The sequence below is a fragment of the Melanerpes formicivorus genome, unplaced genomic scaffold (genome assembly GCF_026170545.1).
Source record: "Melanerpes formicivorus ecotype bairdi unplaced genomic scaffold, bMelFor1.0.p_v2 SCAF_16, whole genome shotgun sequence".
NCBI lineage: Eukaryota > Metazoa > Chordata > Aves > Piciformes > Picidae > Melanerpes > Melanerpes formicivorus.
Window position 1 is genome coordinate 14,377,351 of NW_027142368.1, and position 26,621 is coordinate 14,403,971.

The 26,621-nt window shown below is 51.4% G+C and overlaps 1 protein-coding gene across 3 annotated transcripts in view; it reads right to left on the bottom strand.

Annotated features, from left to right (window-relative positions):
* Positions 1-229: 229 nt before the first annotated feature.
* Positions 230-26,621, bottom strand: part of TSPAN32 (tetraspanin 32) — a 33,705-nt gene continuing 7,313 nt past the window's right edge. For 2 of the 3 annotated variants that reach the window (XM_068148321.1, XM_068148320.1), the window contains exons 4-8: positions 23,679-23,753; positions 11,472-11,573; positions 9,472-9,564; positions 7,098-7,181; positions 230-2,448 (exon numbers count right to left, since the gene is read on the bottom strand). In XM_068148321.1, the coding sequence (XP_068004422.1) occupies positions 2,353-2,448; positions 7,098-7,181; positions 9,472-9,564; positions 11,472-11,573; positions 23,679-23,753 (450 nt within the window). In that variant the 3' untranslated portion in view covers positions 230-2,352. Of the gene's footprint in view, positions 2,449-7,097; positions 7,182-8,038; positions 8,089-9,471; positions 9,565-11,471; positions 11,574-23,678; positions 23,754-26,621 lie in introns of those variants that run through there. The other variant, XM_068148322.1, reaches the window with a different exon arrangement.

The following is a 26,621-nucleotide window of genomic DNA, read 5'->3' on the forward strand; positions in this document are numbered from 1 at the left end:
ATGAGGTCCCTTCCACCCCTGACAATTCTATGATTCAGCTAATAAAGAGTTCCTTTTCCTCCAGAGAACCAACACTCATCTCAGGTGCTGGGACAGATGAGATCCAGCTGCCCAGGGAATATCTCTTCCTAGCACTGGGAATGACAGAAGATTCTCCCTGCTGTAACCACCCTCCCCCCCCACTCCAAGCCACACAGGCAGCCTCACACAGGGCAGAGAGAGAGAAGGAGTGATGGCCTGCAAGAAACTCATCTTTATTGAAGCAACCATGAGTCACAGGAGCTGCCAGCTGGCCTGAGGGAGAACAATAGCAGTGGCCTGGACAATAGCAGCTGGAACTCACAAGAGAGATTGTCTCTCTCTGGGGAGTGATATACTTAAGAATATAGACAGCTACATCGAAGTGAATCTTTCCCCACTGCTCCAAGTGGGTACTGCACACCACTACTAAATCCCTGCTACACCAAGGTGCTTTGGTCACTGCCAGGAGGGAGCTTGGGTAAGACTCTGGAGCAGTCTGAACTTCATCCTTCTTCCCAGTGAAGTCAGGGGTGAAGCTCTTCTGTTTCCAAGAGGATGAGGAGTGGGAGCCCTTTCCTACCCCCTCAACACAATTCTCTCCCTGTTCAAATGCCAACCAGGTGCTGCAGGCTGGGCTGCTGTTCTTGTACAGGTAGCAACCCCTGCCTGAGGGTCAGGACCAGTCCTGAACATCAGCATGGGGACCTCCACATTTGTCTCCATGAACAATTGCTACTTACTGGTTCTCAGAGAAAGACAGAATTCTGGTGGATGGAAGAGACCTTTAAGATCACCAAGTCCCACTGCTGGCCTAGCCTTGCCAAATTACCACTAAAGCACGTCCCTTGGTCCCACATCTACACAGCTTTCAAATCCCTCCAGGGGTGGGGACTCCACCACTGCCTTGGGGAGCTTGTTGAACAACCCTTCAGGGAAGAAATTTTCCCTAATGTCCAACCTAAACCTCCCCAGCACAACTTCTCCCTAGGGACAAGAGGAAATGGCCCCAAGAGACCAACATCCACCTCACTACACCCTCCTTTTCAGGGAGTTGGAGAGAGTGAGGTCTCTCCCAAGCCTCCTTTTCTCCAGGCTGAACAAGCTCCTGACTAAACACCACGACAAAGCAGGAGGATGAAAGCTGTTGTTAGTTCCACAGGCACTTCACCTGGCCACAGAGTTCCCAGCAGCTACTGAATCCATCGCAGTGATGGGTGGTTTCAGCTCAGCAGTGCCTCTGCCTCCTTGCAAGGAGGGCAAAGCACACCAGGGAGCAGTTTCGGGGTAGACTGAGAGCTGGGTTCTTCAGTGGATTGAGGCTCTGTGGATTTCTGGGTGCTGTTGGGAGGGCCATGTGCAGAGGACGTGCAGTTGGACACTGCCTCCCGTGACCTGGCTGAAGATGACTCCTCTCCTCTTATAGATTTCAGCTTCAGTCCTGCCCTGGATGTGCAGTATCAAAGTCCTTTTGTGTTGCACAACAGCACAGTGGGTCAGTGAAGCCAGATAAACACGGTGCTGCAGCTGGGAGCTGAGCAAGCCTGTGGGAGCAGTGTGGCTTCAGGCTCTGGGAGGTTGACTAAATCCTAGGAATTAAAGTAATAATGATGTATTGAATTAGCAGGGAGGAGTACCAGGGGGATATGGCCTTCTGCTGAGCGTTTGGTTCAAAGCTCCTGCAATGCTCTCTGATTTTTTTCCTCCTGATCTCCAGTCTGTAAATCCAGCAGTACTTGAGAACAGGGGAAAACCAGCCCACAGCTGTTGGATGCCAACACACTTGAGCATGGCCAGAAACGTGGCCAAAGTCAACCATTACAAATGTCCAGGCTAGGAGAGCACATTTCCCATCAGCAGAGACACTCTTTGTTTCCATGCATTTGCCAAAAGAGCACAAGATTGGTCCTGGGCTGGGATCCAAAGCCATCTTCCCTGAAATACTGCACCTCTTGGGGGGACACAGGGAGCTGCTCAGAAACAGCCCAAGGGAAGTTTGGTTTCATGCTGTGGTTTTTGCTGGGCTCTTTGCTGGGTTCTTGCCCTCAGGGACTGTTTGTGTCCTGCTTGTGGAGCTCCAGCCCATCCATCCCCTGATGAAGGGATCTGCAGCTCTGAGCCCCTGGGCATGTCTCAGTCCTTGTCTGTTTTCTGTGCAGGTGTGGAACTATTCCTCTGCAAAGCACCAGCTGCTCTGACCAGCACAGCAGTCTGTAGAGCAGAGAGGACACATCCCACTGCCTGCCCCCATGCAACTCCCTCCTGGGTCACTTCAGACCTCCTCTTGCACCAAGAGCTGGCTCTGCCTGCTGGGGATGCCCAGGCAGCAGGTTTCTACTTCTGTCTCAGGACATATTTGCCTTTCCGGTCCAGGTTGCTGCTGAAGTGGATGGAGAACCAGAGGAATGAAGTCAGGATCATCCCATAAACCTAAAGGGCAATAAAGGAGATGGGCACACAATTAAATGCTGAACTGATTATGATGCTCCCTCTGTGCAAAGAAGCCACCATAAGCATTGCCCATTAGTCCACTGCTGGATTTATGTACCAGAACAGAATAGAATTAACCAGGTTGGAAAAGACCTTTGAGATCATCAAGTCCAACCTATCACCCAGCACCATCTCATCAACTAAACCATGGCACCAAGTGCCTCATCCAGTCTCTTCCTAAACACCTCCAGGGCTGGTGACTCCACCACCTCCCTGGGCAGCACATCCCAGTGGCCAATCTCTCTTTCTATGAAGAACTGCTTCCTAACATCCAGCCTGAACCTCCCCTGGTGCAGCTTGAGGCTGTGTCCTCTTGTTCTGCTGCTGGTTGCCTGGGAGAAGAGACCAACCCCCACCTGGCTACAACTTCCCTTCAGGGAGTTGGAGAGAGCAAGAAGGTCTCCCCTGAGCCTCCTCTTTTCCAGGCTAAGCAACCCAGCTCCCTCAGCCTCTCCTCACAGGGCTGTGCTCCAGACCCCTCCCCAGCTTTGTTGCCCTTCTCTGGACACCTTCCAGCAACTCAACATCTTTCCTAAACTGAGGAGCCCAGAACTGGACACAGGACTCAAGGTATGGCCTAACCAGTGCTGAGTACAGGGCAGAATGACTTCCCTGCTCCTGCTGGCCACACTGTTCCTGATACAGGCCAGGATGCCATTGGCCTTCTTGGGCACACTGCTGGCTCATGTTCAGCCTACTATCAACCAGTAAAATGTCACCTTGTTCTTGAGGGCTGTTTTCCAGTAGAATGGTGAACAGCAATTCCATCTGGGGAGGGGAAAAAAGCCAAACCCAACCCCCCAACCCCCCCCCCCCCACCACCAAAACCCCCCAACCCTAACATGTGGTTAAAGCATCTGATGGAAATGATCAGAGTATGGCTCAAAGCCTGTGCTAAAAATAGCAAGAAACGAGATGGAACCAGGAAATTCAGATTTCAAAGTCCTGCCACAGAGCATTCCTCTGCACAAACAAACATCTCCTTCTCCTAACAGCCTTTGGTAAAAGCAACAGAGGAAGAAAAACAAACAAACAAAGCAAAACAAAACCAACCCCAACACCCCCAAAGCTCATGTATTGTTTGGAGTGAAAATCCCAACCCCAGGAGAACAAAAACCCTCTAGCAACCCCCAGCCTGTGCACGTAGAGGACAGCATAGTTCATAGGATCATAGATTCATGGACTGGTTTAGGTTGGAAGGGATCTTGAAGGTCAGCTGTTTCCAGCCCCCTTGGGGACAGGCTCTGCTCACTTGCCCCCTGGGATAGGACAAGGAGCAATGGATGTAAGCTGCAGCACAGGAGGTTCCACCTCAGCACAAGGAGGAACTTCTTCACTGTGAGGGTCACAGAGCACTGGAGCAGGCTGCCCAGAGAGGTTGTGGAGTCTCCTTCTCTGGAGACTTTCAAGGCCCTGTCTGGATGCATTGCTGTGTGACCTGAGCTGGATTGTATGGTCCTGCTCTGGCAGCAGGGTTGGACTTGATGATCTCTTTGGGTCCCTTCCAACCCCTGCCATCCTGTGACAATGTTCCACAGATCTTGAGCAAAACCTGATAGAATGCAAATAAATTACCATTGAATCATAGAAAAAAATTGTCAGGGTTGGAAAGGACCTCAAGGATGATCTAGTTCCAGCCCCCCTGCCATGGGCAGGGACAATAGTCATAAACACCACAAGTGGCTTTAGGTTCTGGGCTAAACTCATCAAGCTTATGACAGGATGAACAGTCCAGGATGTAAAAGGGAAAATAATGATAAGGTCTAAGTAATCCTATTGGTCTGAAAACCACCATCATGTTACTTGTGTGGACTATCTCTCTCTCTTTTTCAGCTTCTTTGCTCTGCCTGGGGTTTCTCCTAGCTTGCTGACCTTGGCTGTGTTCCTCTGTTGTGGCTAAGTACTCAAAAGCTACTCTCTGCTCTTCTCTCTTTTACCTTGTACAGGGAGGAAGGGAGGGAGAGGAGGAAGCTGTTGGTAACCCCCTGGTTTTGTCCAGGACTAGGGGGAATGGAGAAAAACAAGAAATGGGTAGACTCAGGTTGGATGTTAGGAAGAAGTTCTTCCCCAGGAGGGTGGTGAGAGCCTGGCACAGGTTGCCCAGGGAGGTGGTGGAAGCCTCATCCCTGGAGGTGTTTGCAGCCAGGCTGGATGTGGCTGTGAGCAACCTGCTGTGGTGTGAGGTGTCCCTGGCCATGGCAGGGGGTTGGAGCTGGCTGAGCCTTGAGGTCCCTTCCAACCCTGACAATTACTCTGTGGTCCTTGTGTCGTTTGTAACTATTGTGTATTTTGTACACATTCATTGCATTCCCTATTTCTGGATTGTAGTCTGTGCCTGTAAACAGAGCTTCATTTGCTTCCATCTGAGCTACTCTGGCAAATTTTTGTGCTGGGGGGGTGGAATTTCAACCCACGACAGCCAGGTGAGCTGGGAAGGACAGTGAGGGCTGCACAATATGCTCTTCCCTACAAGTCTGCTCCAGCGTGCCACTGCCTTTGCTTGCAGCTTGGGCTGGGGCTGTGTGTGCATTGTTGGCTGAGGGACAGTGAGATCAAAGCAGCTCCAGCCCTCATCTTGTGCTTCCCTTGCATCCTGCCATCACAACAGTGAGCTGTGAAGGGAGATTTCCTCTAGCACCTGCCTCAAAGGCAGCCACTTTATCTGGCTCCAGCATCAGGCAATGAAAACACAAGAGAGAGACCTCTAATGAACACCCTCCTGCTCCTGGCTGAGCAGAGCTGCAGAGAAATTCCTCCTGCAGCTGAGGAACATGAGAAAGGCACCCCAAACACTGACAGTGGGACTTGGGGTTTCTAGTCACCCACCAGCGGCTGATGGCTTTCCTAATTCACTGCTGGCAGTGTGAAGTACAAAGTGATTGTTCCCCTGGGCTGTGTTTCACAGCACCACAGTGCATTAGAGCTTGGAATGGACCTCCAGAGATTGCTGAGTCCAACCCCCCTGCCAGAGCAGCATCACTCAGGGTAGTCTGCACAGGGTTGCATCCAGATAGGTTTGGAACTTCTCCAGAGAAGGAGACTCCACAGCCTCCCTGGGCAGCCTGCTCCAGGGCTCTGGCACCCTCACTGCAAAGAAGCTTCTCCTCATGGTGAGGTGAGATCTTCTATGTTCAAGCCTGTACCTCTTGTTCCTTGGCTTATTATTGTGCACCACCCAAAAGAGCTTGGCCCCCTCCACTTGACATCCACCCCTCAGATATTGATAGACATTGATCAGATCCTTCTCAGCCTTCTCTTCTCCAAACTAAACAGCCCCAGGGCTCTCAGTCTCTCTTCCTAGGGGAGATGCTCAAGTTCCCTAAGCATCCTCATGGCTCTCTCCCTCCAGCAGGTCTCTGTCTCTCTTTAGATGGAGGTGAGTCTGCTGGCCCAGAGCTGTGCCAGGTGGACACCAGGAGTAAAACCAACCACAGGTTTGGTCAGGAAAGGCTGCATGGGAAGCAGCAAGGAGGTATCACAGCAGGCCTAAGAGCTTCTTTCACGGTGAGCAAGCAATTCTCCTGGCCTGCAGTCCTTTCTGGCTGCTTCACCACACGTGTAGGGCCCTGCACTGGGGGAGTTGCTGCAGCACACCTCTGCCAGGCAGTGGGAGGGCACGTGAGCAGGCTTGATTTAATTAGCAGCACTCTCCAGCTCTGAAGGAGCCATCCCCAGGCAGCCTCCAAGCCCCCTCATCGCTGAAGGACGTTTCTCTGGCACCATTTCATTCTTCCTTTCATTCTCCCTCCAGATAAGACTCACAAATGCAGTACAGACCCTTTCTACTCGAGCCACCCTCTGGGGGTGCTCCCACCTCTCCTCTGCAAGATGCTCCTTCAAAGCCAGTCTCTGGCAGCCCAGGCAACATGCTCTGCTCCTCCTCTTTGCAGCCTGCTCCTCACAAGCCCCTGCTTCCCCCAGTCACTGCCCAAGGGGCACCTTACCAGGTCCATTAGTTGCAATTAATAGGCTGAGACCTTTTTCTGCACAGCTCTCCCAGCTCCACTGCTGGTGCTCAGCTGCTTTCAAGAACTTCCAGCTCTGGATGCACAAAGAGACTTCCCAGACTGAAGTGGGAGGCAGCCAGTGAGTTGCTGGGCAAGGAGAGGCACCAGGCTCCCCAAACCTGGAGGCTTTTACTGGATCTCCTTTTCCAGAATTGCTGCCAGCTTCCCTTCTGGATTCACGAGCCCTGCACCAGGCAACATGGCCTCTGATTTGCAGGAGATGTGCAGGCAAGCTGGATGAAAGGGAGATGCTGCTGCAGCTTGCTCCTGCTGCTTCCTGCTCCCAGTTGCTGTGCCTGGTTGGGCAGAAAAAGCATGCAGGGCAGAAAAAGCATGCAGGGAGTCTACTCCTGCAGGAAAATGCCTCTGGCCCTCAGCCTGGCAAAGTCAGGTCCTGGCCAAGTCAGGTCCTGGCCCTTTCTTAATTTCCACAGTGGAACCTACCACCACTTGTTTCTCTGCTGCCTCTTTGCAAAATGATCCAAGAGATCTCAGCCTCTGAGATTTGGCTAATTTAGGATACACCTCCCCCGCTGGCTGCTGGCTCTTGGGGTCGAAATGCAAAGGAACAGACATAGCTACCATGAAGGCAATGGTGATGCCCAGGAGCGTGGAGACAAAGTCCATGTGCTTCTTCAGGAAGTGCTGGATCTCTTGAAGGCAATCCTAGAAGGAGAGAAATGGAATAGAATAGAATAGAATAGACCAGACCAGGTTGGAAGAGACCTTTGAGATCATCGAGCCCAACCTATCACCCAACACCATGTAATCAACTAAACCATGGCACCAAGCACCCCATCCAGTCTCCTCCTAAACACCTCCAGTGATGGTGACTCCACCACCTCCCCAGGCACCCCATTCCAATGGCCAATCTCTCTATGAAGAATTTCTTCCTAATATCCAGCTTAAACCTCCCCTGGCACAGCTTGAGACTGTGTGCTGGTTGCATGGGAGAAGAAACCAACCCCCACCTGGCTACAACCTCCCTTCAGATAGTTATAGAGAGCAAGAAGGTCTCCTCTGAACCTCCTCTTCTCCAGGCTAAGCAACCCTACCTCCCTCAGCCTCTCCTCATAGGGCCTGCAGCCTAGCAGCAGCTCAGGGAGGGGGTTTTGTCCCCCCCAGCTGCAGTACCAGATCGAAATGGAGCCGAGGAGGGGGTGCTGCTGCGTGGGCAGCTCTCTGCTGCTTGCTGCAGCTTGGGCAGACAAACCCCTGCAGTGTGTTTGCTATTACTGCAGCACACCTAGGGCTGCCTGGGTGGGATGTGTTTTGGGCTGGGGGGGGTGTGTGTGAGAGGGATCTGTGCACACAGGTCACAAATGTGGTCATGCAAAAGCTTTTTTCTTTCCACCCACTGGCAAATTGACAGAGGGGAAGGTGGCAGAGGAGAGCAGACCATCAGGAGGATCTGTGAGGAGCGTGGCCAGCATTAACAGCTCCATCTCACCAGGTGTCACAAGCATTCACACACATCAGCTGTGAGCCTGCCAGCAGCCCTGTGGAACTCCAGGAAGTGTCAGCCCCAACAGAGTCATCTCCAAAGGCAAAAGGATGTCCTCCATGAAGTCATCTGTAGAGCAAGCTAAGAGTGCTCAAAGCCAGAGCGCGAACGTGCAGCAGCGAACAAACAGCGGTTCCCTGGGCTGCAAAATGCATCCTTCCACCCACTCAGCACTACAGCAAACACAAACCAGCAGTGGAGGAGGAGCAGAGCCACCCCTACAGTGCTGCTTTTCCTCTGCTTTCCCCTCCTGCTCTTTGAAGTGAGTTGGACTTCCAACACCAGAAGGGATCCTACAGGAAGTCTGCAGAGGAACTTTTCATCAGGGTGTCTAGGGATGGGACAAGGGGAAATGGTTTGAAGCTGGGGGAGAATAGGTTTAGACTGGATCTTAGGAAGAAGTTCTTCAGTACAAGGGTGGTGAGGCTCTGCAATAGGTTGCTCAGGGAGGTTGTGGCTGCCTCCTCCCTGAGGGTGTTCAAGGCCAGGTTGGATGAGGCCTTGGGCAGCTGAGTCTAGTTGAGAGGTGTCCCTGTCCGTGGCAGGGAGGTTGGAGTGGATGATGTCTAAGGCTCCTTTCAGACTAAGCCATTCTATGATGCTCTGACTCTGTCTGAGATGGGACTTCTCCCTGAGGCAGCACTTTGAAAGGCTGCTCCCTGAGCTGCTGTGTGCCTGCACATCAGGGTCCTGTTGGCACATCGCAGTCCTGTTGGCACATCACACCTTCCCCCCGGGGACAGTGTTTTTTCTGTAGCTGTAGCAACATGGTTTTGCTTTTCCTGGGTACAACACACCTATTGGTACTGGCAGCTGCAGCTCCTTCAGCTGATTTGGCTACTGCAGTGGGAGATAAATAATCATACAACAGACTTGCTTAGAGACCATGAAGTCTGCCTTGTGGCAGAGGCAGTCTAATAGTGGTGGCTTCTCCATCCTCTTCGCTACAATACTGTGAAGAGGAGGAATGAAGTGCACTTGAGGAAGCTACTGCTGGGCATCATCATCCTGCTTCATGAGTTTGCCATTTTAATGCCTGTTTAATGCCTTGGGGGAAGATGAGTTCCAGCAAAGCCCACACCTGCTGTTGGTGGGACTAAGCCTCAGACACTAGTGTGAGAAGGCAAGGTCCAAGAGATCTGTTGAGCTGAGATGCATGCCTGTGATCTCTCACACTCTGCACACAGAGGAGCTGAGGAGGAAGCTGGGGGGATGTGACAAGCTGTAAACACAACAGTCTTGAAGGCTTTCTGGAGCTGTAGAGGAAACCACAACTGCAGCTCTGAGACCTGCTGATCTATGGGGCTGCCCCCGTGGGTGAGACACCTCCTCACTAAGACAACAAAACCCCAAGGCAACAAACCTCAGTCCATAACACCCCCAGCCCATGAAAACCCCACAGTTCCCACCACCACACCAGCAAGCTCTTAACAACCCCAGCCTTCCCCTTACCTGTCCTGCACCCCAGGCCTGGCCAGGTGGGCATGTCTTCTGCTCGATGCTGGCTGTGTCCCCAAACGGAGAGTGCTTCCCACAGCACAGGAACTGGAAGAGAGGGAGAGGTCTGTCAGCAGCCTGCCATTTGCTTCCCCATTGCCACCAGGGGCTGGTGAGAGGCCACCACTCTTCCTCCTCCCTGCCCCAGGCAGGGCTACACAGCCAGGGCTGCAGGGACAGGAGCATGTGGGAGTGCAATCGGCAGCTGCAGCGGTGGAGGTTAAATTCAGAGGCCCTGAACTTGCCCATGGTCCTCCAGCAGTGCTGCCTGGGGCTGGGGCCTTCCTTCCATGGTCCCAACAGCTCTTACAGAGGTTGCTCTGGAAAAATCATGAGATGCACAGACTCATTATGGGCTGGAGGACACCCCTGACAACACCTACTGTGGAGCTGGTTTCCTGCAGGAAGAAAGGAAGGGAAGGGGAAAAAGAAGTCTAAAAGAAGCCTTTCTCCACCACTCACAGTGACTAAAGTAAGCAGCTGATGAATTGTTGCCTGGTTCTCCTCACCCAGGGGGACTCTGGGTGTGCTGCTCCACATCCCTGCAGGGCAGGCACCACCACACCTACTCTTGGCTCCGGGGGTCACCAGCAGGGCTGCAGGGAGAAGCCTTTGCCCTCTCCTGCGTTGTGAGAGGCACAGATGAAAGCAGCTTTGGAATGCACTCCTTGTGATCATTTCAGAAAGCACAGGAGGCTACAGGGAGGTGTTCTGGGATCCGACCTTCCCATCCAGCACTGCTGTGTGCCATGAAGTCACTACACAAACAGGCCCTGCTGTGCATGGAGCCAGCATCTCCTTTACTCAGCGGGGACCCAGGGGCTTCTCACCACGGGGCCCATCCTCACTCATCTCCTGCGGCTTTTAAGGCAAGCATCCTCCCTGTGCTCTGGGTAACCACCCTTGCACACCTACTGTGAGCTACAGAGATGTCCCCTGCACCAGCAGGGCCCTGGCTGGTGGCTTTGTGAGAGCTTGCTGGCAGCTTCCAGCACTGCATGAGACCAGGTAGCCTCTGGTGCACTCCAGCCATAAGCTCCAGGGTAAACAGAATTAACCAAGTGCAAATATTCCTGCTGGACAGTGTGTCCAGTTGGTGAGCTCCCCAGCTCAGGAAGGACAGGCAGCTGCTTCAGAGAGTGCAGCAAAGGGCTGCAAAGATGATTAGGGGACTGGAACATCTCTCTCAGGAAGAAAGGCTGAGGGACTTGGGGCTTTTTAGCCTGAAGAAGGGAAGGCTGAGGGGGGAATCTTCTCAATGCTTGTCAGTGCTTCAAGGGTGGGTGGCAGCAGGATGGGACCAGGCTTTGTTCAGTGGTGCCCAGTGACAGGACAAGAGGTAACAGGCACTTAGGAAGCTGAACATATGAAGTTCCATCTAAACATGAGAAGGAATCTCTTTACTTTGAGGGTGGTGCAACAAGCTGCCCAGAGCAGTGGTGGAGTCTCCACCTCAGGAGTCATTCAAAATCTCTCTGGATGCCAACCTCTGCAACCTGGCCTAGGGGAACCTGCTCTGGCAGGGGTTTGGACTAGATTGTCTCCAGAGGTCCCTTCCAACCACTATCATTCTGTGAGTCCATGAAGTCTCTACCAGACCTGGGACACCAGAGAGCTGTGTATCCACCTCCTTGTACCACAGATAGGAAGCACAGCAAAAGGTCTGCTGAGCCAGACCACATATATCAGCCACAGCATGGGAGTTGTGAAGGTCTCACACCAGGTCAATGCTCAGGGAAGTGACCCTTTCCTCTTGTTGACTATCTGGTTGGTCAGACCTGGGAAGAGTAGGAAAGGAGGAGCAGACCTCACAGCAGGCTGGAGGACTCAGCTCCTGAGTGAAAAGAGCCTTCCAGCATCACAAGGCAGAGCCCAGGTGTCAATCCCAGCCTGCTGAAACCATCAGGAAGGCAGCCCAGAGCAAGGCTTTCTGCTCAGGCTGGAGGAACACTTACTGCTTCATGGATGGCAGTCAGGTCGTGCCTCCTGGGGCTGGAGCTGTTCCTCCTCACCTCCTCGTACACATGGTCGTACACATCCATCACGCTGTCTTCCACCTGCCATGAAAGCAGAGAGCTGCACGTACAAAACACTGACTGTGGGCATCTCTGGAGGGAAACATGCCCCTCTGGCATCCCCCTGGGAGGCCCCCCAGGGGTAGTGAGACAAGCAGTGCAGCTATTAAATGAAAACTGTGCAGCAGCAGGAGCTGGTGTGCGACCAGCCGTGCACAAAGAGCACCTACAAGAGGGTGAGTCCCATGAGAGAGGCTGTGCTGCTGCTACACGTGGACCCCTGGGCACCACAGCAGGGTCTCACCAGCTGATGGCTGAGGATTTTGGCCAGTTTTGGATTTAGTGTCAGAGAAAGATCTGGCACCTACAAGCAGCGTGCCCCCTGGGTCCTTCTGCTAGGCAGAGCTGACACCATCTCCCTGTCCTGATAGGTGGCTGGGAGGACAGACACACACAAAGGAGTGAGATGCTAAAACAGAAAGGTGAGAGGACCTCAGTCAGGTGGCTGCCATTATCCCAGTGATGGAGCAGTCCCTCCAAACAGAGCCCCAAACCCTCCAAACCAGACTGACTCAGTGGTGAATCAGCCCCCAGATATTAACTGAACATGTTAGAACTCACAGCTTGACAGATCCCAGCCAAGTCCTGCTTGGGTTTCAAAGGCAAAAAAAAAAAGACAATTGCCCTCAGAGCCTGGAGTTAAAAACCTTCTTTCTGCCTTCCCTCCTGCCTGGCTTCCTCAGCAGCCTCAATCCGAGCGGGCCCGCAGGCAGCGCTTGGCTCTCGGGAGGGGGCACGGATGGGGGAGACAGATGGGAGTGGGTGGTGTGGGGAGGGACAGAGCCATCTCTCAGCCAGGCTTCTCAGCTCAGCATTAAGGGGCTCTGCTGGGAAATCAGGGTTAAAAACCAGCACCATGTGCCTGGGAGGGAAAGCAGGGTCATCTGAGGTGATCACAGCCAGCGCTGCAGCATTGCTCCACCCCACCTGGCTGTCCAGAAGGAATCAGCTAAGGGAGGCGATAACCAGGGAGGGGAGAGAGGTAGGTTGAAAAGATCACTTATATCCAGCTCAGTGCCTCCAGGAATAGAGTTTGAAGACTCCCATTGGAAGATTTTTCCACAGCTCTCAGCATGGCACAGAAGTGGAGGGGCCTGGGGGGCAAAGCTGCTGTCCCCCCAGAACGCTCCACCATCCGTCACGGAGCAACCAGGAGGTGAGGCTGAACAACCCAGCTTTAATGAGAGAGGTCTGATGATGGACAGAGATTGAGCCAAGGAAAAAGTCCACCTCAGCTAGGTGCACAGTGCTGAGCTGTCCCACACCACTGAGGAGGGAGGATGCTCCTTTTGTCACCCCCATGTATCACAGCCCATGGAGCAGGATGGGTGCAGCAAGACAAGCTCTCCAGCAGACTCTCCTTCCCCTGAGCAAACCCTAAACCCCAACGAGAAAGGAAAACATCCAAGCTTTTCTAACTCCTTCTTGGCCACAAAGCAGTTTTCCAGCAGCAGCAATTAAATAAATGGATTCAATAAAAAGAGCTTCCATTTCCACTGAAGAATTGGATTAAGAATAATGAAAAGAGAATCATCTTCTGACCTCCTCCTGTGGCCTCATCTTGCTGAGGAAGGAAGGAAGAGCACAGAGCAGCTGGCTTCTGAACCCAGGAGGTTTGAATATCTCAGCCCAAGCCTAAGATGCAGGAAGAAAGCCTCTTGTGTTATGACAACACACACCTGGGCTCTGTGAGGTGATGGTGCTGCATGTGTGAATTTTGCCTGCTGATATTTGTCAGCAGGCTCAGGATGCTGAGCTGCCCCCCAAAAAGGCCTGAATTTGGGTGTCTTAAAAAACCAAGCAAACAAAAAAACCCCACACATTAAGAGCATTCAAAGAAGTTGTTAGATTCAAGGGTTGAAAGTCACCCAGAAGCTGAACAGCTTCTAAAGGTCTACTGAGCTCTGGATCAGGAAAGGTTGGGCCAGGTAGTGTTGTGCCTTCTGCCTTCACTGGGCACCATGCCCCCCAGAACTCACAAAACCTGGCAGAAAAGCTCCTCTGCCTTGGGGCTGGCTGCCTGCTTCATGACTGTATTCAGCTTCAGCCAAGGTAAGATGAGACTTGGCCAGTGATGTTTCAGCTGTCAAGACCACCCCGGGCTCTGACCACACCACCAGCACCAATTCACTGCGCAGGAAAGTCGCTGCTCATCGACGGAGTCTTCGTGCTGCTAAGAGCCCTCAGGGCACACCTGGGTCTGATGTCCTCCTGAGCAGCTGCTCTGGTGCTCCTGCTGTCCTAAGCAGCCTGGGAGGAGGGCAGGGGAGCTGCCTGTGGCACTGCCAGCCTGCTAAGCTCCTGCCAGCGGCATGAAGCCACCAGAGGATCGATTTGATCAGGAGAGGTTCTGCCTGATGCCGAAGTGCACATCTGCACCTTCCTCATTAGCTTAGGGCCCAGGCAATGACATTAAACACTGAAACGGAGGCTGCTTGAAGGGTAAGGGCGGACAGGACTGAACCGAGGGCACAAGATGCCCATAAAGCTGTGGCAGAAAATGATTCCAGCTGTCAGAAACAATAAAGGGAGAAACCAGCAGCAGCCACCATTTCGCAGCCGGCTCAGCTCCACGGATGCTGACGACAATGCAGGCAACCTCCAGGTACATAACGACCACTAAAGGCTTAATTGCCCCCTGTTTCGGAGCTCCTTTGTGGGCTGGCTCCTCGGTTATTTACTGGTGTGGGGGGTTTTTTGTTTGGTTTCATTTTGTCAAGCAGCCTCCAAGAGCTGAAAGCACCAGGGATTAAATGGAAAACGTTTTAGAGCAATAATTTCCTCTTAGAATGTGTGTCTGGGCAAGCCCCAGAGTACAATTTGCTGATTAGTTGTTCTCAGCGTTCCTATCTCATAATTATATCTAGCATTTCCATCCAGCTATTATCCGAATGTGCTATTCAGATCCTGGGGAGGGAAGTATCAAACAACAAACCCATGGTGTTTTTTCTGAAGGGTGAATTGACTAATCCCTCCACATTCCCCGAGTTCTGCTAGGAGCTTTTGGTTCTGGAAGGGAAAATTGCTGTCTGCATCCAAGGCAGTGGTCTGTTAGCTCTCTGCAGTAAGCCTTGCATTCTCATTTCAGTGTTTCAGAGGTAGGCATAAAGCACTAAAGCTCAGTGTTTCTCACTGGCTCTCTCTCCTGTGTAGGAGATGAGCAGACCAGAAGCCTGGTTTAATAAGAGAAGGCAGAGAAAAGCAGAAGGTTGCACTAACACACCATCATCTGGGCAGCTTTTCTGCCTGGGATGGAGTGATGCTGATACCCAGAGCTGCAGCTGAGCTCTGCAGCATACAATCATAGAATCAATAAGGTTGGAAGAGACCTCAAAGATCATCAAGTCCAACCTGTCACCCAACACCTCATGGCTACTAAACCATGGCACCGAGTGCCACATCAATCCCCTCTTGAACACCTCCAGGGATGGTGACTCCACCACCTCCCTGGGCAGCACATTCCTACAGCTAACAACTCTCTCAGTGAAGAACTTTCTCCTCACCTCCAGCCTAAACTTCCCCTGGCACAGCTTGAGACTGTGAGCACCAGTCACACATGGCAGCTTCCACCCAGCCCAAAATACTGTGCTCATCCTTGCATGCCTAATGACAGAAGAAATAAAACCTGAGAGCATGAGCCAGGTGGCTTTATGGCCTCTCCTCATCTGCAACATTATTTCCTCCAGCACAGACCTGTTCATCCTGGAATTCAGTGGTGTTCTGGGACTGCTCCAGCAGAGCACTTGGAGTAGGTGATTTTAGAATTAACCAGGTTGGAAAAGACCTCAGAGATCATCCAGTCCAACCTATCACCCAGCACCATCTGATCAACTAAACCATGGCACCAAGTGCCTCATCCAGGCTCTTCCAAAACACCTCCAGGGATGGTGACTCCACCACCTCCCTGGGCAGCACATCCCAATGGCCAATCTCTGTTTATGGGAAGAATTTCTTCCTAACATCCAGCCTAAACCTCCCTTGGCACAGCTTGAGACTGTGTCCTCTTGTTCTGGTGCTGCTTGCCTGGGAGAAGAGCCCAACCCCCACCTGGCTACAACCTCCCTTCAGGGAGTTGGAGAGAGCAAGAAGGTCTCCCCTGAACCTCCTCTTTTCCAGGCTAAGCAACCCCAGCTCCCTCAGCCTCTCCTCACAGGGCTGTGCTCCAGACCCCTCCCCGACTTTGTTGCCCTTCTCTGGACACCTTCCAGCATGTCAACATCTTTCCTAAACTGAGGGGCCCAGAAGTGGACACAGGACTCAAGGTGTGACCTAACCAGTGCTGAGTACAGGGCAGAATGACTTCCCTGCTCCTGCTGGCCACACTCTTCCTGGTACAGGCCAGGATGCCATTGTCCTTCTTGGCCACCTGGGCACACTGCTGGCTCATGTTCAGCCTACTATCAACCAGCACCCCCAGGTCCCTTTCTGCCTGGCTGCTCTCAGCCACTCTGACCCCAGCCTGTAGCGCTGCCTGGGGTTGTTGTAGGTGAACTTCAGAGGTCCCTTCCAACCCCCCCCCACCATTCTGTGATGAGCCAGACTGCAGCACTGCTTTGTGCTCAGCTGCCACCCTCAAGAGATTCCCACTGCCACTGACAGGCAACGTGGGGTCAGTTGCCTCACAATAATTCTTCTTTTCCCGTTTTACACCAAGGGCTGGAGGGGAAAACAAAAAGTGTTAAAAGATCATCAGGGTGCTTAAAAAAAGTATTAAAAGATAATCAGGGTGCTTGCTTTCATGGTTAAGCAACAGGATGCCTTTTGAGTGTGAGTGGTTGTGCTGATAGTGTTAATAACATGCTTTAAGAAAGCCACAGCTGTGCCCCATCCCTGCCCCATCCCTCAACTCAGCCCTCATTCAGCACATAATGGACTGATAGAGCTGGAGGAGAGAAAGGCTGTCCAGGCTCCCTTTCAATAGGTCTCACAGAAGCATCACCACAGCCAAGTGGATTTTTCTGTTCCTAGTGCCATGCTATGACCTACAGCTGGAGGAAGCTTTCCCTTGGAAGGAGGCAGTGCCTCCGAGGCTTGCCAGCTGAAACCACCGAGAGGCGAGGGTGAAGCAGCAGATGGGCTTTGGCTGAAGCAGAACCCCCAGGTTCAGGGATGAGGAGCTCACACCTTACAGCAATTCTTTTCCTGGAAGAAGCTGGGTGAAATGTTCCAGCTCTAAATTAGTCAGATTGCTGCCTCCCCTTTCTGTCTGCATTCCTTAATGAGACATCCATTTCGGGACGGTATCGATGGGCTGCTGGATGCAACAGATGGAAAACCACCGCCGAGATGGATGTGGCTGACTCCAGAGAGCAGCCCTTTTCACTTCAAGTAGGAGAAAGAAGGAATTTGGAGGTTGTTTGTCATCCTCTAAATCCTTTATCCCCCCAAGAAGCAGAATTTATGGCTGCAGGAAAGCATTTACTCAAAGCCATTACTGTTCTTGCCCCTGGCTATTAGAAACCAAAGCAAATTTCAGTCTTACCTCCTTCAAGATGAAAAGTGACCTTTTTTTTTTCACTTAGGTTATTTATCAAGGATAATTTCTACCTGCTAAGTGGATTTGGACCAGAGAGATCAGTCAAGGAGGTCAGCCTTCAGCTCCTGATCTCTTGGCAAGCCAGAGGCGGCAATGAATGCCCCTCCTGTGGCCAGTGAATACCTGCACCTGAGCAAGCAGAGCTGGATACTTAGCTGCACACTGGGAAACTAACTTAGACTTGTGCCAAGAACAATGCTCTGAGATTTCCTCACTGAACCCTCTCTGCAACAGCCAACAGCCCAAATCCACCCTGCAAAGCTGGGGCTCGAGGGGAATGTTGTGAAGGCAGATGTCAGTTTTGTCTCAAAGACAAGGCCACCTTTCTCCTTTCTGCTGAGCAGGGACACTCTTGGAGTGGCAGAGGTGGAGGAGCAGGACACAAAGGAGGATCCTCCTCTCCTGTGGTTCTTGTTGAGTTGCTGGAAAGTGTCCAGAGAAGGGCAACAAAGCTGGGGAGAGGTCTGGAGCACAGCCCTGTGAGGAGAGGCTGAGGGAGCTGGGGTTGCTTAGCCTGGAGAAGAGGAGGCTCAGGGGAGACCTGTCTCCAACTACCTGAAGGGAGGTTGTAGCCAGGTGGGGGTTGGTCTCTTCTTCCAGGCAACCAGCAGCAGAACAAGAGGACACAGTCTCAAGCTGTGCCAGGGGAGGTTCAGGCTGGATGTTAGGAAGAAATTCTTCCCAGCAAGAGAGATTGGCCCTTGGGATGTGCTGCCCAGGGAGGTGGTGGAGTCACCATTGCTGGAGGTGTTTAAGAGGGGACTGGATGAGGCACTTGGTGCCATGGTTTAGTTGATCAGATGGTGCTGGGTGATAGGTTGGACTGGATGATCTCTGAGGTCTTTTCCAGCCTGGTTAATTCTATTCTCTTCTCTTTCTGCCTTCAAGGTACCCACCCTAGCATGTGCTGAAGCTTCAAGAGGAACTACAACTTCAACAAGTCGTGCTCTTTCAGCATCAGCAGGAAGGGTGTGCTGACCAGCATCACTCATACATTCCTCACCAGTGGCAACTGCCACAGACTCCCTTGCTTAGACACTGCAAGGCAGTTAAGATGTGCAACTGGAAGTTAACTCACTCAAAATCCTTGCCTGCTCCAGTAAGAGGAGCACTTCTGCATTTGGCTGTCTCTTTCCCTTCCTCCTCAGCATGCAGGAGCACACCCCTTCACGGGGGCTCAGAGGGGGCTGATGAAACTGGCTTTGGATGAAGCAATGATGAAATGCAACAGAGAAGGGGAAACTGCTCTGAGTGCTTGAGCCAGGTTACAGAGCAGGTCCTACCAAGACAAGCTCCCTCCTCCCCATGCTTGACCAGGCTTTACTGCTGTATCAGACATGGTCTTCACAGCTTGCTGCATCCAGTCAGCTCCTCTTCTCTCCAGCATTCCTTCAGCCAGTCAGTCCCAGGCACAGAAATTCACCCAGTGCTGCATACCAGAGCAGCCTTTGAGGCCCCCCCACCACGTGAGACTGCATGAGATAAGAAGATGTTGCTCTGCCTGCCCAGGAGACTGCTGATGTGAGAAGATCCAGATAAGGCTTTTAGCTAAGTGGTTTTCACCATTTCACACAGCCAGAAGCATTGCCAGGGACTGGGGCACAGCACCAGATGCGTCAGAGATAAGCACAGAAAACCAAAGCGGGAAATTACTCAACACCAACAGACCCAAATCCTCCAGGTCTGGGGCTGCATCCCCTTGTGAGTGACTCCAGGCTCAATGCATCAAGATCCTGGTGGAGTTTTGGGGGTTATTTTGGTTGGTGCTTGGTGGGGTTGTTTGCTTGTTTTTGTTAAACACACCTTAAGCATTTCATAGAATCAATAAGGTTGGAAAAGACCTCAGAGATCATCAAGTCCAACCTGTCACCCAACACCTCCTGCCTAACTAAACCATGGCTTCAAGTGCCACATCCATTTCAGTGCATTTTGGCACAGAGCTGCAAGCCTGCAGCTTGCCAAGGCCCCACATCCACCCTCTTCATGGGGTGCTTGGTGCCATGGTTTAGTTGATTAGACGGTGTTGGGTGATAGGTTGGACTCCATGATCTCAAAGATCTCTTCCAACCTGGTTTATTCTATTCCATTCCATGCTCCCATCATTCCAGATGCACAACTCATCAACTTATGAAGCTCCTAACATCGTAGAATCAATAAGGTTGGAAAAGACCTCAAAGATCATCAAGTCCAACCTGTCCACAGACCTCATGACTAAACCATGGCACCAAGTGCCACATCCAATCCCCTCTTCAACACCTCCTGGGATAGGGACTCCACCACCTCCCTGGGCAGCACATCCCAATGGCTAACAACTCTGTGAAGAACTTTCTCCTCACCTCGAGCCTAAACTTCCCCTGGTGCATGGCCAAAGTACCTCAATCACCTCTGCTCTCCACCCGTAGGACTTGAAGCCAGTACCAGGCAAGACTGCTTCCCAACAGAAAGCATGTGTGTATGTGGGTGTGGGTGTGGGTGTGTGTGTATGGGGTGTGTATGTGTGTGTAAATCATCAAACCCAGTTTCAGCTTAAAAAAACCCTCAAAAAAGCTGCACCAGCAAGAGTGCTCTGAGCTGGTGGGGGCTGCTTTGCTGTGGTGAGCATCCCACAGCCAAGGGAAGGCTGGATGTGCCACAGAGACAGCAACCATCCCACTGACCTTAGGTCCCAGGGCTGCTGCTGCCAGAGGCAGGAGCTGCAGCTAAGGCTGTGCCATGGGAAGCAGCAGGATGGGGACTGTGTGGGTTCAGCGTCAGGGCAGTGATAAATTATAAACCTCCCAAGTGGTGCCTCAGACAAAGGAGAGCAGTGTCTGCCCCGGGGAGTGGGCCCTCATTGTGTGATGGGAACATAAACACTGGGAAAGAGTCACAGTAGCAAAAACACTAAGGAAGGGGGGAGGGGTTTTCCCCCTTTCTGTGTTTTTTTTTCCCATAGGCTTCAGAGGCTGGGAAAAATTCAGTGCCTACCTTAAAGCAGCTGTGCCTGGCAGAGTAGCAGCCAGAGCAAGAAGGACATTAGATTCTTTACAGCAGTTCACAGCTCTCTGCAAATGCTTTTGGAAGACCCCCACGAGTGTGCACAAACCTGATCCTGCCCCAGGTAACCAAAAACCACAAGGAAACTACCTGGGATGCATCAAGGTCTGGTTTCAGGCAGCACCTGAACACACCTTCACCTTGTGCATGACTCCTCTCAAGAGCTCTAAGCCTGAAAGGAGGTTGGCATGAGGTGGGGAAGGGAAGGGAAGGGAAGGGAAGGGAAGGGAAGGGAAGGGAAGGGAAGGGAAGGGAAGGGAAGGGAAGGGAAGGGAAGGGAAGGGAAGGGAAGGGAAGGGAAGGGAAGGGAAGGGAAGGGAAGGGAAGGGAAGGGAAGGGAAGGGAAGGGAAGGGAAGGGAAGGGAAGGGAAGGGAAGGGAAGGGAAGGGAAGGGAAGGGAAGAGAAGAGAAGAGAAGAGAAGAGAAGAGAAGAGAAGAGAAGAGAAGAGAAGAGAAGAGAAGAGAAGAGAAGAGAAGAGAAGAGAAGAGAAGAGAAGAGAAGAGAAGAGAAGAGAAGAGAAGAGAGAAGAGAAGAGAGAAGGGAAGGGAAGGGAAGGGAAGGGAAGGGAAGGGAAGGGAAGGGAAGGGAAGGGAAGGGAAGGGAAGAGAAGAGAAGAGAAGAGAAGAGAAGAGAATAGAAGAGAAGAGAAGAGAAGAGAAGAGAAGAGAAGAGAAGAGAAGAGAAGAGAAGAGAAGAGAAGAGAAGAGAAGAGAAGAGAAGAGAAGAGAAGAGAAGAGAAGAGAAGAGAAGAGAAGAGAAGAGAAGAGAAGAGAAGAGAAGAGAAGAGAAAGAGAAGAGAAGAGAAGAGCCAAGAGAAGAGAAGAGAAGAGAAGAGAGAAGGATGTGGCACCTGAAGCCATGGTTTAGTAGTCATGAGGTGTTGGGTGACAGCTTGGACTTGATGATCTCTGAGGTCTTTTCCAACCTTATTGATTCAATTAACAGCTCAGCACTAGAACTAAGAGGAGAAGAGGTCCTTCAACAGCCTCCAGATCACAGATATTTTCATTTCAGATCTTTGGGTGAGCAGCCAGCCTGCCCAGGGAGGTTTTGACATCTCTCCAAGTGAAAGCAGCACTTCTTCTGTTGGTGCCAGTGTTTGATTGCACACTGGAGTAGACCCTCACAGAAAGACTGCCTTAGACATACTGGCAAGACAAGAAGAGGATCTGGGAGGTTACTCTGACTTAATTTGTCCCTCCCCATTTTGTACATAGTTTTCTAATCAGAACCTACCAACCATACTTTGGGAACAGCCAGATTATGAATTCCTTGTTAAAAGCACTGCAGTGCAGACAGCTGGATGCAAAGCAGCCTGAGAAGACAGTTTGGGGAAGGCCTGGACCTAGCAGGACCCATTCCCTGGCCACATGGATGGGGCAGTAGAGCAGGAATCATTATGCTGCTGAAGAGAAGGAGCAACCTTTTAGGGTGAAGCATGCTAAACCCCAGCTCTGGGATTTCTGCCTGTCTGGGGTATGTTATTTTAAGAGTAAACCTATGGTGACATCAAGCCTGTGTGGAATGCAGGTAACTTGAAGTTAAAATACATGGCACCAGTCTGAAATGATTCATCCAGGAGCTACAGAAGGTCACAGAAGCAGAAAGGAATGGGAAAAGAGAAGACTCACATTCTGTTTACAGGGTCCAGGTCTGAGGATACCAAACATTTACAAACAGCTGCCTTGTCTTTTTTCCCACCCCCTGCCCTGGTGAGACTTCATCTTGAGTACTGCATTCAGTTTTGGGCTCCCCAGTGCAAGAGATCTGCTGGAGAGGGTCCAGCAGAGGGCTAGGAGGATGATTAGGGGGCTGGAGCACTGCCTGGTGAGGAGAGGCTGAGGGACCTGGGGCTTTTTAGTCTGAATAAGAGAAGACTTAGAGGGCATTTAATAAATGTTTATCAATATCTGAGGGCTGGGGGTCAGGAGGGAGGGGACAGGCTCTGATCACTTGCTCCCTGGGATAGGACAAAGAGCAATGGATGTAAGCTGCAGCACAGGAGGTCCCACCTCAACACAAGGAGGAACCTCTTGACTGTAAGGGTCACAGAGCACTGGAACAGGCTGCCCAGAGGGGTTGTGGAGTCTCCTTCTCTGGAGACTTGCAAGACACTGTCTGGATGCATTGCTGTGTGACCTGAGCTGGATTGTGTGGTCCTGCTCTGGCAGCAGGGTTGGGCTTGATGATCTCTTTGGTTCCCTTCCAACCCCTGTCATCCTGTCATCCTGTGTAGCATTGCTGTAAGAAGCACTGTAAACAGGGCTCTGAAAGAGGCACAAAGGCAGGGAGGAAGTTTTGCTTTTGTCATGTTCAAGGCACATTCCTACCCACCTCCTCCTGAAAACAAACAGCAAAAGGGTTTTCACAGCTGAATGTTGGCCTTTTCCATTCCAGCTGCAAGAGGGAATCTGCTTTATGAAGGGAAGTTAGATTTCATTTCTCTTTATTTATTTATTTGTTTAGATCAAGAGGTTTGAACCCCTGAGAGCATCTGCTGTGGTTTGGCACTGGGGGGGTGGGGGGAACTGCCCATCACCTGGCTTACAGAAGTTGTAAAGTCTAAGATGCTTTCATTTCATAGAGCCATGGAATACCAGGCTGGAAGGGACCTCAAGGACCTCAAGTTATTAAATGGTAAGGTCAAGTTCTGTTTTCCCCCCAGCAGCCTTCTGCAAGGTCCCTTCCAACTCAAGCCACTCTATGCTTCTGTCTCTGGTCCAGCATGACAGCAACCCAAACCACCACTTTTCACGCTAGGCTTTTGACTTTATTACTGCTGCCAGGTAATAAAGACATCTCCTGGGGCTTTCTCCTGGCCAGAGACAACCTGAGCAATCATAACTTGCCACTTCCTTTGGATGGAGGCTCTCAAATGACCTTAGCAGGAATTAGAGCTGTCTGGAAATGACTTTTCAAGAGCCAAGCATCATCTTGTACAAAACAAAGCAAAGCAAAGCAAAGCCAAACTGAGCAGAGCAAAACAGAGCAGAGCAAAACAGAGCAGAGCAAAACAGAACCAAATCATTCACAACCAAACCAAACCATTCAAAACCAAACCATTCCAAACCAAACCAAACCATTCCAAACCAAACCAAACCAATCAAAACCAAACCAAAACATTCCAAACCAAAACATTCCAAACCAACCCATTCCAAACCAAACCAAACAAAGCAAAGGAAAGCAAAACATCCCCAGCAAACTAAAACCCCAATCCCTAAGCTATTTGGAGCAAGGCTTGCACTTTGTTTTGCCTTCAGGACAAAAACGTTTGCCCCACGTGAGGGTTTCCATGGCTTCTGCCTTCCGCTGACCCCATTGGTGAGGCAGCCCTGCTCTTGCAAAGGATGGATGTGACACAGCATCTGATAGACCTCAGCATGGATGGCTTAATTACTGCCAGATGTCCCTTTTATGGGAGAAAGAGTTGCTATGAAGGAAAAAACACACCAGCCCTCCCCCTCTGACGAGATGCTGGTGGCATTTCCTCGCCGCCACCACGGCCGCTGCTTACCTCGGTGCTGTGAGTGTATCTCCAGCAGGCAGCTGGGAGCAATCCACAGAAGGCCAGAGCGAAGCAGAAAAACCCCTGAGAGGATAAAGAGGGGAAAAAAACATGCCATCAGATAACAACATGGGGAGAAAAAAAGATCCATTTGGAAACACCGTTGGGATGTATTTAATTAGGCTTCTCTGAGCTACTTTAGCTAAAGTTCAAGCTAAACATCACCACCTTCTAATAGCCTTCATAAGGTTGCTTGAAAGAAATGAGATGGAGAACAGTGTTGCTCTCCCATCAGGAGCCTTCTAATTACACTGTGGCCATTTGAAGGGTTGAGTAAAAATACATCCAGCATCCTGTGGAGCAGTTAACCTCTTCTGCCCAAACTCACCTTGGGCAAAGTAAACAAAGGAGCAGGGAGAGAGCCATTCTATTCACACTGTGCTCCTCTTCTGCAGCAGGGATAATATCTCTTTACTCACAGCATGGTGGGGGTTGGAAGGGACCTCTAGAAAGCATCCAAAGCAGGGTCATCCACAGCAGGTTGCCCAGGATCAAGTCAAGCGTTGAATCAAGTCAAGCATTGGAACAGGCTGCCCAGGGAGGTGGTTGAGTCACCATCCCTGGATGTGCTTAAAGGTCACTTAGATCATAGAATCAACAAGGTTGGAAAAGACCTCAAAGGTCATCAAGTCCAAACTGTCACCCAAGACCTCATGACCACTAGACCATGGCACCAAGTGCCACATCCAATCCCCTCTTGAACACCTCCAGGGATGGGGACTCCACCACCTCCCTGGGCAGCACATTCCAACGGCTAACTACTCTCTCTGTGAAGAACTTTCTCCTCACCTTGAGCCTAAACTTCCCCTGGCACAGCTTGAGACTGTGTCCTCTCATTCTGGTGCTGGTTGCCTGGGAGAAGAGACCACCCCCCTCCTGGCTACAACCTCCCTTCAGGGAGTTGTAGACAGCAATAAGGTCACCCCTGAGTCTCCTCTTCTCCAGGCTAAACAATGCCAGCTCCCTCAGCCTCTCCATGTGGAGCTTAGTGACATTGCTTTAGTGGGGAACTTGGTAAAGTAGGGCTAATGGTTGGACCTGATGATCTCAAGGGTCTTTTCCAACCTGAATGATTCTATGATCACAATGGCCAGGTGGGTTTGGAATCTCTCCAGGGAAGGAGACTCTGTGCAGCCTGCTCCAGGGCTCCAGCACCCTCACAGCAAAGAACTTTCTCCTCATGTTCAGATGGAACCTCTTGGGTTCCATTTTGTGCCTGTTGCCCCTTGGGCACCACTGAAAAGAGTCTGGCCCCAATCCACAGGATTCAAACACAACCCCTCCCCCATGTTTAAAACTCTGCTATTGTTTGCAAAGTGGGGCAGACCCACATGAACAGCCCATAAAGAAAGCAGTAAGCAGGCTAGAGGTCAGCCTGCTGTGGGTGAAGAGCTGGACTGTACTCTGTTGGCAAGGTGGCCAAGCTGCCTGCCTTAAATCAGCACCACCCCAGCCAGACAAAAGGACGACAGAAATATCGTCAAGGCCAGCGACTGACCCTGAAGTGTCTGAACAATAATAGCAATGACACAGGAGGCAGCTTCACAGGATCACAGGATGTGAGGGGTTGGAAAGGACCTCCGGAGAGCATCGAGCCCAACCCCCCTGCCAGAGCAGGAGCATAGAATCCAGCGCAGGTCGCACAGGAATGCATCCAGGTGGGGCTCGACAGCCTCCAGAGAAGGAGACTCCACAACCTCCCTGGACTCCTGTCCTCTCCCCTCTGCTTGCAGGGCTGGAAGCTCCCCATGCTGTTGCTTATTTGGACAAATCTGGTCCCAAAAAAGGAAAAGAGACAAACCCTGATGTAAACAGCATTTGGCTGTTGTGACAGCTGGGCCAAAGGCTCTCTTGTCCACGTTAAAACAGGGAAGGCAAAAAGTGCCTGCAAAGCATCTGAAGGCCAAATGGGCTTCATCAGATATGAATCCACAGCTCAGGCTTGGAATGGCCCAAAAAAAAAGTGATGAATAAGCACCAGTGGAAAATCATATTGCTCTGACAAGTTTTCCTGTGACACTCTCCCCCCTTCCAACATGGAGTTAGGGAGCAGGGGGAAATTACCCAACTGGCTGCAGCTCCTTTTGCTTTCAGAGCTGTTGGTTTGTTTGGTTTCTTGGTTTTGGTTTTTTTGTTGGGTTTTTTTTTTTTCCTGTGAGGGTTTTAATAGTGTGATCCAACTGAAAGCACTTTAAAAGCATTCAATCTTCCCTGGCAGCTTACCATATTCAAGTGTGACGAGAGGAAGAAGAGCTGCTACCAGCTCTGCTTCAGCTAAACCCCCAAAATTACCTAAAAAGGGTGGTTTATGAAGGAAAAATTAGCCCAGAACTCCTCCACAGGCAGTGAGAAAGGAAAAAATGTGGCTGTGAACGTGCCAGTAAATTGCCTTTTGCTGCTCCTCATCCATCTGTCTCTCTGCTTGTGGCAGGATGGTGCCCTGCCCAGGGGCTTAGCTTCAGGAATAAGGCTGCTGTTGGCATTTCATCGTGTTCCTGGGGCTGCCTTGTCTCAAGCTCTGCATCAGACCCTGGGGAAAAGCCTGGTGCAGGTCTTAGGAAAAGTTTCAATTATGTATGTCCAGCCTCTCCTTTTCTTTCAGTTTTTTGGCAGCTGCCTGGCTGTGTAGGTGGTGAGATCACTCTCTGCCTTGCCAGCAGCTGAAATGGGCTAACAGAAGACCCTGAAAGAGGCAGAGAGAAAAGGCTGATTGAACACTGATGTGACAAGGGGGATGCAAGCCGTGAAGATGGGGATCAAACACACAGGGTGAGATGCCACAGACCAAAGCCCAAACCCACTCAAGGGTGGGGGTTCAACCCTTGCATGAGAGCACAAACTGGAGCTGGAAGGAGGGGAGGGTGCATGGTCACATTGGGTTGCTCTTCACTA